At 52.2% G+C, this 18831-nt stretch overlaps 2 protein-coding genes across 2 annotated transcripts; one reads left to right on the top strand and one right to left on the bottom strand.

Moving 5' to 3' along the window:
- Positions 1 to 272: 272 nt before the first annotated feature.
- On the bottom strand, positions 273 to 10040 carry PPIH (peptidylprolyl isomerase H). Its single transcript, XM_071766922.1, has 10 exons — positions 9950 to 10040; positions 9440 to 9504; positions 8787 to 8810; positions 8242 to 8286; positions 7782 to 7824; positions 6320 to 6412; positions 4812 to 4899; positions 3160 to 3200; positions 1871 to 1957; positions 273 to 462 (listed from the first exon to the last, which is right to left on the bottom strand). The coding sequence occupies exons 1-9, from the start codon at positions 10013 to 10015 to the stop codon at positions 1889 to 1891; spliced, it is 534 nt and encodes a 177-aa protein (XP_071623023.1). The 5' UTR covers positions 10016 to 10040; the 3' UTR covers positions 273 to 462; positions 1871 to 1888.
- Positions 10041 to 12449: 2409 nt separating this feature from the next.
- Positions 12450 to 17870, top strand: LOC139806931 (cyclin-T1-like). The gene is made up of 9 exons (XM_071767229.1): positions 12450 to 13025; positions 13280 to 13365; positions 13581 to 13705; positions 14158 to 14218; positions 14780 to 14842; positions 14954 to 14999; positions 15967 to 16130; positions 16455 to 16525; positions 16865 to 17870. The coding sequence occupies exons 1-9, from the start codon at positions 12451 to 12453 to the stop codon at positions 17615 to 17617; spliced, it is 1944 nt and encodes a 647-aa protein (XP_071623330.1). The 5' UTR covers position 12450; the 3' UTR covers positions 17618 to 17870.
- The last annotated feature ends 961 nt before the right edge of the window (positions 17871 to 18831 follow it).

The following is an 18831-nucleotide window of genomic DNA, read 5'->3' as shown; positions in this document are numbered from 1 at the left end:
TTTTTGGTAAGCTCCATCTCACAGCTGTCATCTAGGTCGAGTTTTCTCCTCCATACTGGGAATTTCCAACCCTCATCTCACAGGAAAAAGCCCTCTGCATGCTCTGCTCTGGTCCTTTCAGCTCTTTCTCCCCATTTTGCAAATGCCCAGCAGCAATGGCCCTCGACAGAACACACAGAACCAGGAAGGAAAATGTACATTGCTAAAGATGCTCCAGCCCTTCTCACCTGAGGAATCTGTTTCCCAGCAGGTTAACTGAGGTGCACTTCACACATATTTAACAAAATTCTTTACTTACATTTCAAAACATTAAAAAAAGACACGTGCCAATTATTAAATCATTTCAGAAGAATGTCAAAGAGTGCAGATCTGGCCTGTGGAGAGGACTGGGGCAGGGGAAGAGCCTGGCTGGAACTGCAACTGCATGGAGCCAGCACAGGCCTAACCACTGGTGAAGCAGCACTGAAACAAAGAAGAAAAAGGTCTGAAGTGCAGGACAGACATCCTCAACTCACCCTGCAACACCAGGTGTACAGTGACACTGCTGTACAGACACCTTCAGGTCTGTGCTGCCTGCTGTGTGCTCATGTCAGCCCCAAACCCTCCTGTGCTTCCATGTGGGGCACCTGCACCTACCTCTGAACCTAAATCCAGCACCTCCTGTCTCTCCTGGCTCATTTATAGGACCCTGACAAGGTGACTGAATTATTTACTTGTCTGAAGATGGGCAGGACAAATTCCTCTCTTGTTTCCAGGCAGCTGAGAGGCAGTTCCTAAGAACTGGCTGGGGAAGAAGCAAGATGGCACCAGCCCTCTACCTAAAAATTAAAAACTTCTGAGTCTCAAGTTGGATGTTGGCCATCATGTGCTCCAAATAGAAATGATCTACAAGGCTGGGCCTGAGGACAACCCTGCAGGGGCCCCAACCCCCCAGCACAGCCCCTCTGCAAGAAAACCAAGTGGCAAGGTGGTCTCTGTCTTTCTTTAAAAGCTCTCAAGGGTCAGAAGTGCTGTAGATCTGAAAGACTCTTCTGGAAGTAGGGAGAGGTCTTCGTGGGCAATTCCAGATGTCTTTGGAAATCATCTAATGGAAGGTCAAAAAATGCAGGGATTTGCTTTTGTTAGTGCCTGCCTGCCTGCTGGAATTTGAAAAACCAGCAATCAAAAGGCTAATACAGCAGGGTTCTGGTAAGCTGCAGCCTGGCACATTGGAATTTTTTTAAATACTTGTGGTTTTTATGGTGAAGTGGGTGGACAAATGGAAACAGAATACTGTACATCAGCCTGAGCTCTGTCCTGAGCCTCAGTTTAACCAAAATGAAGCTTTGTAAAGCTTTAGCAATGTACAAAGCTTCATTTGTAAAGCTTCAGCATAGTAAAAATGCTGGAAACATCTCTCTTTAGATGAGGACAGTTGTATATTTTTTTGAGTTAAGGCAGGAGTTAAGAACTCCTTGGCCCTTCAGTGGTGGCAGACCTATGGCCCAAGTGCTCTTTCTCCTCTTTTCTTGATCCCTGCTTGCCCAGCACACAGATATTCTGTTTTCTCTGGCAATTGGAGAGTTCACCAACCTTCAGGTCAAAGTGAAGCCCAACCCCACCTCAGGCAGAGCTCCCACAACCCCATCTTCCCACTGACACCAAAATCCTGTTCCCCCAGCACTCAAGGAAAAAAGCAGAAAAAAAGCTCAGAAAAAAAGCAAATTCAGGGAGCTGAGCTGGCAGAAAACTAACACTGTTAGAGAGGTGTTTTCTGGTGTTTCACTGAACTGAGTCAGCTCTTCACAGACTTGAAAGGGGAAATAAGTCAAGAGAAAAGTGAGTGGCAGAGCAGAGCAGCTGCACTGGGTGTCTGCAGACTGGGACTCACCACATCTCTTCCACTGCTTCACATTTCCCCACACTGGGAGATGACCACTGGTAGCTTGGGTTTGTTGTTGGGACCTGTAGGCACATTCTGGGGAGAAAAAAATATATAATGGTAAACCTTTAAAAAGTACAGCAAGTTCAGTGAGTGGCAAGTACCTCAAGACTGGTTAAGAGGTGTTTTTGCAACAGGAGGAACAGGGAAATCTTGACACAGCTCTGAGAAGCATCATCACACCTTTTGGCACTGGATCCAGCCAGAAGCTGGTGAACTCTGTGCACAGATTTTTGGGATTATTTGGGATCCTGATCCTTTGAACGGGAGGCAAGAAACAGCAGAATCTGGAGAGCTCCTCGTGAGACACAGCAGGCATCATGTCACAAGGATGCTGTGGCTTGAATTTTTTTCAGTTACTAATTTCAGCTTCAAGAAGCCAAGCAAGAAGGGGAATTCAAGTAAGAGACAACCACAAAGCAACCCTCATCCTGAACCTCTCATTCTGCTGTGCTTGGCTGCTCTTTCAGCAGTCTCTGGTTTGCTTTTGTCCCTCAGTGCAGTGATGCACAAGCAGACACCACCACATCCCTCCCAGCAGTGCTTCTGGCACAGAGGGACAGCAACACAGGGATTCTCCCATGCCATACAGTTCCTTCCATGCCACCTTTTCTCAGCACCTAACACCTGCCAGCTGCTTGCACCCCAATTTTTGGATTCAGTGCTGCCAAAGCCCTTGTGCCATGTCTCAAGGAACACACCACTGTTTGTGAAACCTCAAGGAAAACACCCTGCAGGACACCCACTCACATCATTCACTGGGAGAAACCACCACCCCTGAGCCTATGTATCTTCAGCTCCTGGAAGCCACTCAGTAGATGGATTTAATTTTTTTTTATCAAAGGTGCTGATCACAGATCAGCAGGACTGATGATTTAGCACCCACTGAATAATTCCAGGCAATGGCACAGAAATGATCTGCCTTATGCTTTTGTCTGAGCTGCTGATGGAACAGCTTTCAGTTCAGCTTCCTGAACAAAGGCAAAGCATTGCAAATACAGCCAAAACCCACAAGCCTCACTCTAACAAGAGCACAGCATTTCTAAAGTCACTTTATATGACAGTTTGTGCCTCAACAGATTTCCTGCTATTTTATAATTACAACAACCAATAATATCACCACTGGTGTTCCCTGGTATCCTCTACAGACAGCAGAAGAGGAGAAAACAACCCTTGTTAATCCTCCACATGACTTTGAAGGGTGGATATTCCCAGAGAAATAGGCAAATTCAACTTACTTCAATTTTTCTCATGACCAGCAGCCCATCGACGATTTTACCTAGAATGAGAAAATATTCCACTTCAGTGTGGCTGCTGCTCCCCCCCACTCACCACAGCTACACACACTTGTGTTCCTCCTGAGGAGGGCAGTGTGTAACTCTTGGGCACCTCAGGGTTTGTTACTTAGCTCCACAGTGATGAAGAAAACAATGAATTCTTAAAACATTTTCCACATTCATAGAATCACAGAATCCTAGAACTGGCTGGGTTGGAAGGGACCTCAGAGCTCATCAAGTCCAACCCTTGCTCCACTCCCCCCGTGGTTCCCAGCCCATGGCACTGAGTGCCACATCCAGGCTCTTTGGAAATATCTCCAGGGATGGAGAATCCACCCCTTCCCTGGGCAGCCCATTCCAATGCCTGAGCACCCTCTCTGCAAAGAATTTCTCCTAATATCCAACCTAAACCTCCCCTGGCAGAGCTGAAGCTCTGCCAGGGGAGGTTTAGGTTGGATATTAGGAAAAAATCCTTAAGCCCATGGCCTCTTGTCTTGTCTCTGCCTGGGAGCAGAGCCCGACCCCCCCCTGGCTCCAACCTCCTTTCAGGGAGTTGGAGAGAGTGATGAGGTCTCCCCTGAGCCTCCTCTTCTCCAGCCTCAACACCCCCAGCTCCCTCAGCCCTTCCTCACAGCACTTGTGCTGGATCCCTTCCCAGCCTCCTTGCTCTTCTCTGGACCTGCTCCAGCACCTCAATCTCCTTCCTGAGCTGAGGGGCCCAGAACTGGACACAGGACTCAAGCTGTGGCCTCCCCAGGGCTGAGCACAGGGGCAGAATCCCTTCCCTGGACCTGCTGGCCACGCTGTTCCTGAGCCAGCCCAGGATGCCATTGGCCTTCTTGGCCACCTGGGCACACTGCTGGCTCCTCTTCAGCTTCCTGGCAATCCCAGGTCCCTTTCTGCCACTCTGTGCCCCATGGAGCTCCCCATGGGGTTGTTGTGTTGAACCTCATCCCCTTGGGATCAGCCCAACTCTCCAGTCTGTCCAGGTCCCTCTGCAGAGCCCTCAGAACAGATCAAGCCATTCAGAACAGATCAAGCCCATTTTCCCACCACAGGAGCATGTACAGAAATACAGGTTCTGAGTGAGACCCACCACCCTCAGCTGTGCTAAAATGCAGCAGGACTGTCCCTCTGTCATCACAACCTTTGTAACAATGCAAGAAAGGCAATGAACAACATCAGCTGTGCTCAAGAACCAGAGGCAGTGAGCTTAAAGCATCAGCATGAGCAAAAAACATCAGCTTAAAGGCCTTGGAATCCTACAGCTCTTGTGGCAGGACATGAGAAGTTAGCAGAGGTGGTTTCATGGAATTATTATCTAAAATTCTGCTGAGAGTGCAGAGAAAGCTGTCCCCTCACTCCTCTGTCCCTTCTGCACCAGCACGAGGATTTCTCTAGCAACTCCACTCACTGCTCAAGGAACTGACCTAGATTAAAGCTACCCTGGGAAAAAATTGTTTAATTTCAGCAATAATCCACCTCATATCTGACTGCATGGGTATCTCTGCTGGCCTGAGCCACGGGGGAAGAACAAGCAGGCCCTGGGTGTTTATTTCAGGAGCTGTGCCAATGTTCCTGAGCTGGTTCACCAGGTGTTCACAAGTACTCACCAAACACCACGTGCTTTCCATCCAACCAGTCACATTTGGAGCATGTAATGAAAAACTGACAGCCATTGGTGCTTGGGCCACTGTTTGCCTGGGGGTTGAGAATGGCAAAATTAGGTAAGAGGTACAAATGATGACTTCCCCAAACTGAAGCCACACACGTAGCACATAGGAAAGAGCTGCTGCACCCACCCTCACTTGTTTTTATCTTACAGCTCTACAAACAAAAAAAAGCAAGATCTACAGGAGAGAACCCTGTGCTGGACATGCCTCCCAGTCTGGTCATGCCAGCATATGGAAAATATCTGCATGCCCAGCTTTTATTGCACATCTGTGAAGGCACATTCAGCCCAAGACTGTACTGAAATCTGGGCTCTAAAGCAGACTCCTGAAAAAAAGGGCTGAAATTATTGGTAATGAGCACTCACTGGTGTGGTATTGTCCAGGGGAAAACTGAAAGTCAGGAAAAAAGGCAGAAAAAAAAGGAATCCAATTTCTGCTCTTTGGAAGGTTTTAAATAATAGAGAATAAAAGTAATACAGAATAAAATATTGGATAAAAAAAGGTGTCTGTTCTGAAGATCAGGATGAGAAAGCTGATGATTATAGTGGCACAGGCTCCACAGAACAGTGTTATGCAGATTTAAAATTTAATTTACACCAAGCCCAACACCCAGAGCATTTGTGCTCTGCTAAGGAAACATCTCTGCAACATTTAAGTTGAGCTCTTCTGACAACCAGGAGGTGCTAAAGATGTTTCTGGGCTAACAAGTGAACTGGGCAAGCACTGAAGCTGCAGGACTGTAAGGACCAGCAGGGATGGACCTTGGGTTGTCCCAGTAGAACAACTCCAGGGCCATTCCACTTTGACACAAAACTGGTAATTCTTCCATGGAATTCACTTGCATGGTGACTCTTTTGGGGCTCTGTTTTGATGAGGAAGAACTACTCCAAATGATGGATGCCCAAAGCAAGGACTTTTAAGGGCAGGGCAGCTGAGCAAGCTGGGGGAGAAGCAGCTGCAGACAGGAACACTGAACCACCTGCTTTCTATTGCAAAAGTCAGTGGATTGTTCCTACCAGATAACGTGCAACAGTTCCAGTTTTTCCTGCAGTGTTGAGCAGGAAGGTGTTATAAAAGATACTGTGATAATGCTGCCATGGCTTTGAGGCTCCCAAAGCTCTTTGTTTCATCCTTACTGAGGTCAATGTTTGACAACACTGCCAGGGAAGACAGAACACACTGCTTGCTGCTGTACAAAACCTGTAAGGATCTGCCTGTTCTGAAGGATGCTCAGTGCCTGCCCCAGCACTCCCAAAAGGTAAGAAAGGATGGTGAAGGATCCCACTTGTCTTACTCAACAGATTAACCTATGAAAAGCCAACAATAAGTGGAAAGCAGGTCTTCCAGATTTTGTAGCTAATGCTGGGAGATTTCCACTGCCTGGCAAATACTTTTCACACTTCAGAGAATTTTTTTTATTCCCAGAATGTCCCTTTTTTTATACTCACCATAGAGAGCAGCCCAGGAGCAGAGTGTTTCAGCTTGAAGTTTTCATCTGCAAAAGGCCCCCTATAGATACTGGCTACTCCAGTGCCATCTCCCTGCACAAGGAAGGGGCCCAGTCAGACACAGCATTTGCTGCCAAATTTTAAATCCCCAAGCAGGACAGGGTTAAACTCAGACCAGGATGCTGTACTGCCATTAATATACACATTAATACACATTAATACACACATTAATACACACATTAACACACACATTAATACACACATTAATACACACATTAATACACACATTAATACACACATTAATACACACATTAATACACACATTCAATGGTTCATTTCCAGAGAGGGGCAGCAACTGGTTTCTAACTACACAGACCATCATTTGCCATCCATGTGTTGGCAGAAACCCACTGGGATGGTAAGAATTGAGTTGAAGCCTCCCAGGATGAGCTGGGGGCTTGCATGAACCCACCTGAACTTGGCAGAGAAAAGGGAGGAGCTGTACAAGCACGAGGTGCTGTGACAAGGGAAGCAGCCATGGCTGTGTGGGACAAGTTTGCTGCTGGAATGGTTACTTATTTCACCTGGTGTGCTGTGACTGTGCTGCAAACAGCAAGGAGAGCTTCTAACCTCCAGAATTTCTGGTTTCTGTTTTACCTTTTCCCAAGCTGAGACATCTTGTATTTAACTTCAGTCACTGGCTCTGACATGGGAGAATACAGCCTATCTCTGGGGCCAGCAAGACTGTTCTTACTCCACATGTGGCTTTGTAGGAAGTGTAATTGATCAGTTATAAAATCTGGTGCCATCTGCAGTGCTCGTTGAACTCCAGTGGAAGTAACACAGCCCAGAGGGACATCAGAGCAGCATCACTACCTGGAAACCTGGTGTGGCTGAGCCACCTGCTGGGCAGTCAGTATTTCCAGTTACTTTCATGCAACCAAGTTTTACAAGTTTTTAATTAAAAAAAGCTTTATTGCTCCCCCCAGATTAGGAAACACTTCCAGAAATTAAATCATTTTACTGGGTTCTAGGACAGTGAAGAAACCCTGTGGTCCTCCAGCATTCCCCATAGACTCTGCTTATCCTCCAGTCAGAGGGCACAAAGTCTTCTCTATTTTAAAACATTTCACTAACAAAAAGTTACTTTTGATTTAAACTCTCTCTCACACTAGATACTTAGTTCTGTGGTTAGGCTGTCTCTCCACAAAGCTAATAAAAACTTGCAGGGTTTCTTATTTGGGAGCTCAGAAAGGGAAAGACAACAGGTAAAAACCCCACAGTCTTTGCAATTTGGAAAAGCCTCTAATTGCACTGCCAGGCTTGCTTTTGATAAGAAATGTTTTGGGAAGGAGAAGGGATGTTCACCACGGACTGGATTTGTTTTCTAGTACAAAAAAAAAAATTTCTAGTACAAAAAAAAATTTGTTTTCTAGTACAAAAGGAATACAGAGGTACATACGTTGACAAAGTCACCTCCTTGGATCATGAAATCCTTTATTACCCTGAAGAAGGAAAACAGCACTTAGTTCTAATAGACAAATGCCTCAGGAAGCTTCATATGTGACAAAAAGGGGTTCTGCCATTGAACACAACTAAGGTTGTTAGGGTCTAGGAATGCTACAGCCAAAAATCTACAATATTCACCACTGGTTGCTCTCAGGTCATTTGGGACCTACTGATGTTTGGCCAGGGAGAGCCATTAGGTGACAGAAGTCAGAAACCCATCTCCAACCAGGCACACAGGAACAGGGGATTTTCCCAGTGACCCCACCAGCCTCACCTGACAGCACCCCAAGGTGCAGGATGTTATCAGGCACAGCCTATAAAAGCCTCCCAGACCAAGAATGCCTTGAGGCAGGTCAAAACCCCCTCTTACTCAGGCTGCTACTGCAGTCCCTACACAAAAGCACATGAATTACCTGTGGAAAGTGCTTCCTTTATAACCTATAGGGACACCATCTTTCCTACAAGGAAATAAAAAGGTAAAACACTGCAATTTACTGGACATACCAACACAGAACCCACCCAGAAATTCAGAGCCCCAAAAGACTGCCCATACCTTTTCCCTACAACCTAAAACCCCATGTCCTGGGGCCTGGCTCTCAGCTGCTGCCCTGAGGCCAAGGGAAACCTCAATCAGGCACAGGCAATGCCACCATTCCCTACAACATCCACTCCATCACCTTGACAGGATCCCACCACAAGCTGCAGCACAAGGAGGTGGGGTTTGCAGACAAGGCTTTTTAGAGCATCCCCAGCACAACACAGCTGTGCCCAAAAGGCAAAGTCTGCACCTCTGCAACCAAGCCCATCACCGTGGTGTCAGAGCTGATGCTGACAACCTTCCCTGGGTTTGTACTGACAGAGTAAGAAAAACTTCACACTCAGCCTTCTTCCCTCTCCCCCAGCCCTGTTTCTCAGAGGAAGCTACTTCAAAGGACCATGTAATGCTATATTCACTTACCTGAATTCACCTGTACAAAACTGCCTGGAAAACAAAGAAAAACAGAGCCTGAGCCACATTTGAACTCTGAGGACACCCAGGGCTGCATCCAGCAAACAGGCAGCACCTCCCCCACTGCATCAGGGATGTCCCCAGGGAAAGGGAACCAGCAGCAACTCCTCCCCAGTTCTATTCCTAAGCAGACTTGTGCACTTTTTCCAGTTGAGGAAGTCAGATATTTAACAGTGAGCTTGTCAGAAACTGAAGGTGGAGGAGGCACCTTGTTCCACAGAGAACACAGGATATTCATTTTTCCCCTGGCAGTGGGAAGTCCAAGTGTTACATCCTTCACCCAGGGGTAGAGAACTCATCCAGGTTCTGCCTTTTATAAACACACTGAGCAGATCACAAAGCTTCACCTAAGGGGCAGAGAAGGACTGGAGTCCTCCAGCTTCCAGCCAGATGGGCTGCCCTGATGGATCAGGATGTGGAACAGTGATGGATCTGGATGTGGAACAGTGATGGATCAGGATGTGGAACAGCCACATTTCTCAGGAACAAAAAGAGCAGCAAAGGAGGTGCAGCAGTTCTGGGGGCACCAGGGACAGCCCTGCACCCTGAAGCTCTCGCAGCCCATGTCCAGACCCTGCTGCTGAAGGCTGACTGCTCCCTACCTGAAGTTCTCTGCCGTTTTGGGTACAACATCAGCGAACAGCTCGATCTTCATGCGGCCCACCTCCTGTGGAGAGGGGGGGACAGATCAGCCTTCTGGCCCTCCCCACACACCTCAGCACCCGGGGAAATCCCACAAATTCAGCCTCCTGACGCATTTCTCATTCCTGCAACCCCCAAATCCCCCCCACCCCATCCCGATACAACCTGCTGCCCCACTCACCCCCTCTCCTGCCCACCCTTTCCCTCCTGCTGCATCACTCCAGCAGCTCAGCCTTACCCCGCAATGGCCCCTTGAGCCCCCCCTGTGCCCCCAACTCATCCCTGCAGGACCCTCGCCCCGCACCCCCGCGAACCCTTTTCCCGGAGCAGCCCCTCCGGTTCATCCTCAAGGTCCCGGTGCGCTCCCTAAGCCCCCCCTGCTCCCCCGCCACCTCCCGCAGCCCCCACCGGCACCACCCCGGTCCGGCCGGGACCAAGGGTGCTGTTGGGTCCGGAACGCCCTGTCCCACCTGCCCGCCGATGCTGACATCGAAGAAGACCACGGGGTTGTTGGGGTTGGCGGCCAGCGCCGACATGGCGTCTGCCGGAACCGGAAAGGGTGTCGGGGGGTGAGGGTGGGACGGGGGCTGTGCCCACCCGGGACGGGGATAACGGGGCTGGCCCGGGGGAGTCCCGGTGGCCCGGACCCTGCGGGGCGGTCCGTGGGTCCCAGAGCGGTTCCACTGCCCTTGCTCACAGACCTGCCCCGCGGCACCAGACGAGGCCCGGGGGGTGGTAGCGGGGTTGGGGTTGTCGGGGTTGGTTGTTCAGGTCACTGGTTTTATCCCTCGTGGGTCACTCCGTGTTTCCCAGAAGCACAGCGCTCATTTCCAGGGCCGGGATGCAGCCCCCCACCCACCCCCCCACTCCTGCTCCAGAGCCTGCCCGCTCCCCCCGGGAGGTTCCCCCGGGGCTGTCCCGGGGGCTGGGTTCAGGGCAGGGGGTTCAGGGCAGGGGGTTCAGGGGAAGGGGGTTCAGGGCAGGGGGTTCAGGGCAGGGGGTTCAGGGGAAGGGGGTTCAGGGCAGGGGGTTCAGGGGAAGGGGTCTCAGGGCAGGGGATTCAGGCAGGGGGTTCAGGGCAGGGGGTGCAGGCAGGGGGTTCGGGGCAGGGGGTTCAGGGGAAGGGGGTTCAGGCAGGGGTTCATGTTGTCTCCTTGAGCTGAGCAGTGCAGAGTGGAAGATAGGAAATCCCTAGAGCCTTAGTGTGAGACTTTAATGGGTTGGGGCAAGTGGAACCTAAAGGGAAGGTCCTGAGGCATCAAACCTTCCCTGAAGGTCACTGTGTGGGCTTTGATCAAGGACATCAACTTTGCGTTCCAGAACTTCAGGAGGAAGGAGAGGTCAGGAGGTTCTTGCTTCCAAAGGAGTGGATGAGCTGGGGGTCCTGGCTAATGCATGACTGGAACATTTTCAGTACTCCTGTCAGTGCTTTTGCAGCCCAAGCTGTGGGCTTGGACAGGTTTTCCTTGGACTCATGAGTCAGTTCTGCAGAGTCACTGGAATGCTGCTCAACACCTGGATGGTCAGGTCATGGTGCTTCCAACAGCCCCTGTCCCCACACAGCAGGCAGGGCAGCTCCAAGCCAAACACTCACACCCCCAGACCAACCCAAGACACATTTATGAGAGTTACAAGACTTGACCTCAAGATAAAGCTCTCAGCAAGAAGAGTGACGCTGGAATCCAAGACTTTTGGGCAATAAGACAACAGCAATGCAACTGCAAAGCAAGGGCCTGAAGGGACAGATGCCTAAGAAGCCACCTGCAAGTCCTGAGGATGCAAGGATGCAGGGAACAAATCCCTGGGAAACTGGATGGACAGAGATCACAGATGCTAATGGAATTGTGAGTGACATTGCAGAAGAGAACCATCAAGAAACTTCCAAATCAAGAGACCAGTCTGCACTTTAGGTGTGTCATGTGAGAGAGGACACTACCACTCAGCACTGTGCTGGTGATTAAAGGCTTCCCAGCGATGATGCCCGAGATGCACAACTGGCTCTGTGAGGACAGAGAGGTCTGAAGAAGCTGTAAGCACGTGGGAGGGCTGGGGAAGCCAAGGAGCACTTGGCTTGTAAAGATGGGGTGAGGTGGAGGAGATTGGGTGCAGGGGTTGCTGGAGAGGCCCTGGAGCAGCATTCATGGAGCTGTGGGGTGGTGTGAAGAAGGCTGGGTACACAGTGCCCCAGAGAGGGGGCTGATGTTTCCCCTCCTATCCCCACCCCAGATCATCCGTGAGCAGCAGCACCATCAGCTGGGGAAGATCAAAACCCTTGGCAGCACCAGCACTGCAGCCTCGGGGCCAGAACCTCCAGCTCCAGAGCAGGAGCCCCATTGTGTCTCTGGATGGGCTGAGGGACATCAACCACCACTCCCTCAGCAGCTTCCAGATGATGATCCACAAGCAGCTTTACACACCCCTCCCATACACAGCCAGTCCCTGCACACCTGGGCATACACCGGGTGTGCGTGGCTCTGTGCCTCTTGCACACCTCCTCTCTCTCACACGTGTGGCCCTGGTGGCCTTGCACACCTGGCCTTTGCACACGTGGCCTCTGCACAGGCAAAGCTTTGCACACCCCTGCCCTTGTGCACAGCCTTTGCAGGCTGCTTTCCGTGCACACCCTTGCCCCTTCCTGCACGCACTCCTCACACCCCCCTTTCGCACATGCTTGTGTTGCACAACCCCAAGAACACGGGACAGGGGGGATCTGAGGTGGTTGGGGAAGGTCAGGCAGGGTCCTGAGGTAGGGCTGGGGGGTGATGGGGGGCCCAGGAGGGGTGTGGTGGTTGGAACATTGGAACCCCTGCCCCCCTTAGCAACCAGTGTGCATCAGAACACACCACAGGAACCAGGGCCAGCGAGCACATCACTGCCTCCTCTCCTCCACTGCCCTGCCTCCATTCCTCAGTGTGACCATTACCCTGCCTGGGGAAGATTCCCAGAAGTCCCAGAAGTCCCAGAGGCTGGCATGGCTGGTGGCATGGCTGGTGGCATGGCTGGTGACATGGCTGGTGGCATGGCTGGTGGCAACGCTGGTGGCAATGCTCGTGGCATGGCTCGTGGCATGGCTGGTGGGATGGCTGGTGACATGGCTGGTGGCAACGCTGGTGGCAATGCTCGTGGCATGGCTGGTGGGATGGCTGGTGACATGGCTGGTGACATGGCTGGTGGCAACGCTGGTGGCAATGCTCGTGACATGGCTGGTGGCAACGCTGGTGGCAACGCTGGTGACATGGCTGGTGACATGGCTGGTGGCAACGCTGGTGGCAACGCTGGTGACATGGCTGGTGGCATGGCTGGTGACAATGCTGCTGGCATGGCTGGTGGCAACGCTGGTGGCAATGCTGGTGACAGTGCTGGTGGCAATGCTGGTGGCAATGCTGGTGACATGGCTGGTGGCACATCGGGCCAGCAGTGGTACTTCAGCCGGCAGCAGCTGGAGCAGAACCCCTCGTGCCGGGCCGGGCTGGAGCCCAGCAGGGAGCTGTGGTACCGGCAGCAGGCAGCTGGGCTCCTGCAGGACATGGGGCAGCGGCTCAGCCTGTACCCAGCCACACCTGGGCCTGGGCTGGGGAGGAGTGGGGAGAGGAGGCTCCTCTGGGGAGCAGGGAGAGTGGGTGTGGGGAGGGCTGAGGAGTGGGAGTGGAAGGAGAGGAGCCCAGCGTGGGAGCTGGGAGAGCTGAGCCCAGCTCGGGGACAAGGGAAGCTGCCCAGGGACCTCTGAGCACAGGCAGAGAGAGTGCAGGGGAGCCAGGGGGTGTCATGGGGGCTGTGTGTTTCCTTAACGAGCCCATCAGCTCCCAGCTCACCATCAACACGTCCATCCTCTACATGCACCGCTTCTATATGGTGCAGTCCTTCACCCAGTTCCACAGAAACGTGAGTCTGCTGGGCCTGGGGGGCTCTGGGAATGCCCCAGCCCTGCTCCTGCTGCTGCCTGGCAGCCAGCTGAGGGGTGATGTGGGGGCAGGGATGTTGGGAAGGGACAAGGATCAGCTTCCAGAAGTCACTGGAGACTGCGACTTCTTCTGCTTTCATCTTGAACTTACTAGCATCACAAAAAAACTAAAAAATGCTGTTTTTTTTCTGTGCAGTCAGTTGCCCCAGCAGCTCTGTTCCTGGCAGCCAAGGTGGAGGATCAGAAGCGTTCTGCCTGCGATGTGGTCAAGGTGGCACGGGCCTGCCTGCACCCCACGGAACCTCCTCTGGAGCCCGAGAGTGAGGTAGGAGTGGGGATGGAAGAGCCCTGCTCAGATGAGAGGGCAGGAGGAATGGGAATGCTGGAAGTGTGCTGCATCCTCTTCTCCTCTGCTGTGCTGCTGTAAAAGGGGCTCAGCCACGCTGTGTGGTGATGCCTGGGTGAAAAGCAAAACCCAAAAGGGGCTTCTTCCTCCTCTCTGCTGCTTGTACAACCATGGTGGGCAGTGCAGAGGAGCAGGAGGTGAGGGCTGCTGTGCACCCCAATGAGCCATCCCCCAGGGAAGCACAAGCATGGGAGCACATCCAGCCCAGCACTCTGCTTGCTGGCAGGGAGTCTGTGCCAGTTTCCCCAGTGCACATCAGCAACAAGATTCCCCTTTGCTATTTTTACCTCCCTGAGGAAAGCAAAGGCTTACAGAAACGTGCAGGCTTTATACCCAGTGCCTCAGTGTCACTGACTTGCTCCCCACCCCAGGCTTTCCTGCAGCAGTGTGAGGACATACTGACTGTGGAGAGCATCATCCTGGAGACCCTGGGTAAGTTTCTCAAAGCCCACGGGCTGCCACACCAGTCCCAGACCCCAGAGGCTTCCATGGAGAAGAGAGCCCAACCACACAGCTGGAAAGCAGATGTGGCCAGGGAGAAAGCAAGAGTCCAGACAACAAAAGCCCTTTTTCATGCCACTCCTCCTGCTTTCCTTTTAGCCTCAGTTTTGTTCAGGTGTAACGTGGGTCAGGTTCAATGCTCAGAGACATTAAAGCATTGAAGTGTGGCTCATCTCTGTTTTTTCCCCTCCTCAAGAGGGTTTGAACCAGGCAGACTCTGCTCTTGAATGTTCTAACCCTGTGAGGAAGAAGCAGTTGGTGCTGGGAGCCTTCTAACAAAACCTGGGCTGGAAGTCAATGTTTTGGTCATCCAGCTGAACACGAGGAAAACCAAACCAACCCAACATTAAACTGCTTCCATCTGAGCAGAGAGCAGGGGCTGTAGGAGGGCAGGGGAGAAGGCCTTGTCCCCTGGGAGCAGGGAATGCAAGGTTCATGGATTTGTGAGGGTGTGCTGCTGGTTTCTGACGGTCCCTTGTCTGTGTCCTGCAGGTTTTGAGACCACTGTTGAGCACCCCCATATCCACGTGGTGAAGTGCACACAGCTCGTGCAAGGTGAGCTATCTTGTGTGTGGTGGTGAGAGGCCCAGGGTTCTCATGGTAAGATGGAACAACAATTGTCAGGGTCTGCAGACTAACCCATGGCATCTGTCTTTTCTCTTTCAGCCAGCAAGGACATTGCCCGAACTGCCTATTTCCTGGCTACCAAGAGGTTATTATTTTGTAGTTGATGCCTATTTGGTGTTAGCTGGGGGAGGTGTGCTGCTGGTGACCCCTGGGGCAGTGGTCAGCCCGTGAGCCTCTGGGAATCAGTTGGTTTGGTTCAGCAAGAGCTCACTTCTGGTGTCAGCTGCCAGCTGGAAACAGGGGCTGCTCAGGAGCCTCACTGCCTGCCGTGCTGGGGACTTAGTTCAGCTTGGCTGCCAGGCTCCTCGTGTGCACTCCTGAGTCACTCTGGTGCTCTTCTCAGCCAAAGCACCAGGGCTTTGCCCAAAAATCATTTGGGAAAGATCAGAGACTTCCTAAAAGCTCAAAAAAGGCCAGTTTGCTCCTGGAATGCCACGCCAGTGCTTGCAGCTGGAAGCCTCTTCTCAGACTGAGCAAAGGTGAGGGCTGGATCCCAGCCTCTCTGTTTCTCCCTGGAAGGAGGGCTGGAGCAGGGCAGGATGGTGCCTCACTGCCCCTGCACAAGCCACAGAGCCTGGAGGGGCCACGAAGAAAGCTGGAGAAGGACGTTTCAAAAGAGTGTGTTGACAAGGGGTAGCTGGAAGAGGGGAGATTTAGGTTAGCCATTAGGAAGAAATTCTTTGGTGTGAGGGTGGGGAGACACTGGAACTGATTACCCAGCAAAGCTGTGGCTGCCCCATCCCTGGAAGTGTTCAGAACCAGCCTGGATGTGGCTTGGAGCAACCTGGTCTAGTTGGAGGTGTCCCTGCTCATGCAGCATGGTTGGATCTAGAAGATCTTTAAGGTTCCTTCCAGACAAAACCATTCCATGATTCTTTGAGTTGACAGAGTTCCAACTGCAGGGGCTGGGGGGAAGAAGCTGGAGCAGCAGCAGAGTTCACCCAGGGGAGGGGAGGACTGGCAGGGTCTTTTCAGTGCACTTTTCAGTGGGTCCTTATGATGAAGGCTTGGGAGGTCACAGCTTTCTGTTTCTTTCCCCTTGGTGCCCTCAGCCTGCACCTGACCACGTTCAGCCTGAGGTACCCCCCTCCTGTGGTCGCCTGTGTCTGTGTCCACCTGGCCTGTCAGTGGTGCAACTGGGAGATCCCAGTGTCCATGGAGGGGAAGCCCTGGTGGGAAAACATCGATGGCACTGTGACCCTGCACCTCCTAGATGGTAAGTTGTGGAGTAAGGTTCCTTCCCAAAGGCTGTTCACTTGTTTTGGGATCTGTATTCCTGGGTCTGCCCATCAAACATGGCTGGCATGCCACATGGCCTCCAGGAACTGCCAAGGTTTGCCAGGCAGCAGCTTCTCTGAGACAAGAGATGTCCCAAGGCACACAGGGAGATGAGTATCAATATGGCCAGGACTACCAATCCTCAGGATTTCCTCTGTAGGAGCAGCTCCACCACCTTGGTAGCTCCACTTCATTAGTAACTGGTTTCCTGCTGGCCTGCCCACCTCTCACCCTCCTGCCTGGGTTTGTGTTTCCTCTGCAGAACTGACTAACGAGTTCCTACGAATCCTTGCCAAAACTCCCAGGCAGCTCAAACACATCAGGATATGGCAGGTAAGAATCTGCTTTGGAGAAAAGGTGCTTGCAGGAGAACAATTGCTCTGAGTTCTTCTGGGTGCCCGAGGCTCTGTGGCCCCTCTGGTGTCAGGAGCACAGCACAAGGGTGAATACTCTGTCTGCCAATGTCACCTCAGAGCTCATCCACCTGAATTACCTCCTTAGAGACCTTGGTTGTTTAACTGCAGCCTCACCCTGGTGCCAGGGATAGGAGGGGTGAGGGCAAAGTGGGTCTGTCTGTACAGGAGAGCTTGTGCTGCACCAGGAGAGCTGCTTGCAGCACAGCAGCTCTGGTGACAGCCCGCAGCAAATAACCAGTCACTGATATTCTTCCAGCCCAAGAAGGTTTTTGATGACAGTGAAGATGAGGGCCTGTGGGAACAGGTGAAACCCTCGAGCGCCAGCGCGGGGCCTTCTCTGCTGCCCGGGGCTGAGCGGTGTGCTGAGCAGAGCAGTGCAGAGGTGTCCCAGCCTGGCCACTGCCACCCCTCAGCCACGCTGGAGATCACCGAGACTGACCCTAAAAACAGCAGCTCCTTGGCAGCTGGAGGTTCCTTCCAGCACGAGGGCACTGGCGCCAGGAAGCGAGGCGGCAAGAGAAAGGTGTCCCTGGAGGAGTACCGGGCCAAGCACCGCGAGGAGCTGGCGGCACACAGGAAGCAACTGGAGAACTTTGCCACCAACCTGAGATCCCAGTATGCCCGAGCTGCCCAGGAGCTCCAGGTGGAGAAGCTGAACGACATCCCTCTGCCCATCCCTGAGCAGGGCCACCAGCCCAGCCCCGAGCCTCCCAAAGGCCACGCTCCCCACGGCTCCTCTCGCAAGAGGCCCCTGAAGGAGGAGGTGGCAGCCACAGCCACGGCCAGGGCTGGCACCCTGGAGCACCAGCCCAGAGCCAGCAAAGCCCCCAGAGGCCCCCCCGGGCCATCCCAGCACCTCCACCCATCCAAGGACAGGAAATCCCCGGGCGTGCAGGGCCAGCTCTCCAACCTCCAGCCTTCCAGCACCCCCAGAGCTGGGGGGGTCCCCCCAACATCAAGGCACCCTGCCTTGCCCTTGAAACCTTGCCTCCGCCCTCTCCCCAAGTAAAAATCCTTATTGATCCTGAGTTTTCAGAGGGCCAAACCCCAAAAACCATCCTGTGGTGATGTGGAAAGGGTCACCACTGCCTCATTAGGAACTAGGTTCATTATGTTATAGGTTGTTTTATTATTTCCTAGCAGTTTAACACACTAAACGTACTCCTGATGAGGCTTCAAGTCATAATATGTCAGATGTTAAAATATGTCAGAACTATTGATATATGTTTCAATGTCATAAAGTTTTAAACTGTTTTAAAATACCTTAAGCAGTAACGTTTATCTTTGGGCTGTGTTCAGTTGAATTTCCTGGTGCTGCTCCTAACCCTCACATGGAACCCTGCCCACAACACCACCAAAAATCAGGCTATGGGTTTGAGTTTTACCAAAACCCTCAAACATACCACCCCTTGGTGGCCACAGTGCCAACATATAAATTAATGTAATCCAAGTATTGCCCTTTATTGAGAGCAGCAGTAGTCACTCTGGCTAAAACTAAATAGTCAGGATTGCTCACATGTCCCTTTTCTTCCAAAAACTCCAACGAGCACCACCAGTAAGCCCCACATCAGTAAACACTTCTTACCAACCTCTTTCAGAACGCTGAACTCCTCCAAAAGCCCCTTGGTGTTCCACTGACCCCATTCCAGGGTTGAACCCTGCAGCAGTTACCATGGGGAGAACCCAAAAAATACCAAGACAGAGCAAACAACCTCTGCACTGGCCAGAAGCCCCCAGCCCTGTTCTGCAGAGCTCCAAGCACAACACAGCCCCAGAGCAGAGCTGGAGGCTGAAATACCCCAGGCCCTGCCCCACTGCCCTCCCCACAGGCTCCTGGGAAAGCCCACACATCAACCTGAGTGGCCACACCTGGGCTACCCCATCCCCAGCTGGGAGCCCTTCAGAGAACATCAGAGAACATCAGGGGACATCAGGGGACATCAGAGAGCATCAGAGAGCATCCCCCTCTGCCCCTGCCACAGCCTGGAGCTCTGTCCCTGGGGCTGCCAACACCCCCAGGCCACTCTGAAGGCAGAAAAATGTGAATTAAAGCTCCTCAGATATCCCAGCAGAGCTGGGGACAAGGTTCAGAGCAAGAGTAGAGGAGAAGTGGGGACACCACGCAGCTGGGAGGGGGCATCACGTGGAGGCTGGGGAGGGGGAACTTAATTACTTTGATCCTGTTGAAACACAACAATATTCACTCCTCATCTTACACATCTC

This window comes from Heliangelus exortis, chromosome 23 (genome assembly GCF_036169615.1).
Source record: "Heliangelus exortis chromosome 23, bHelExo1.hap1, whole genome shotgun sequence".
NCBI lineage: Eukaryota > Metazoa > Chordata > Aves > Apodiformes > Trochilidae > Heliangelus > Heliangelus exortis.
The sequence above is the reverse complement of the archived record's forward strand: the minus strand, read 5'-3'. Positions and strand labels throughout refer to the sequence as shown.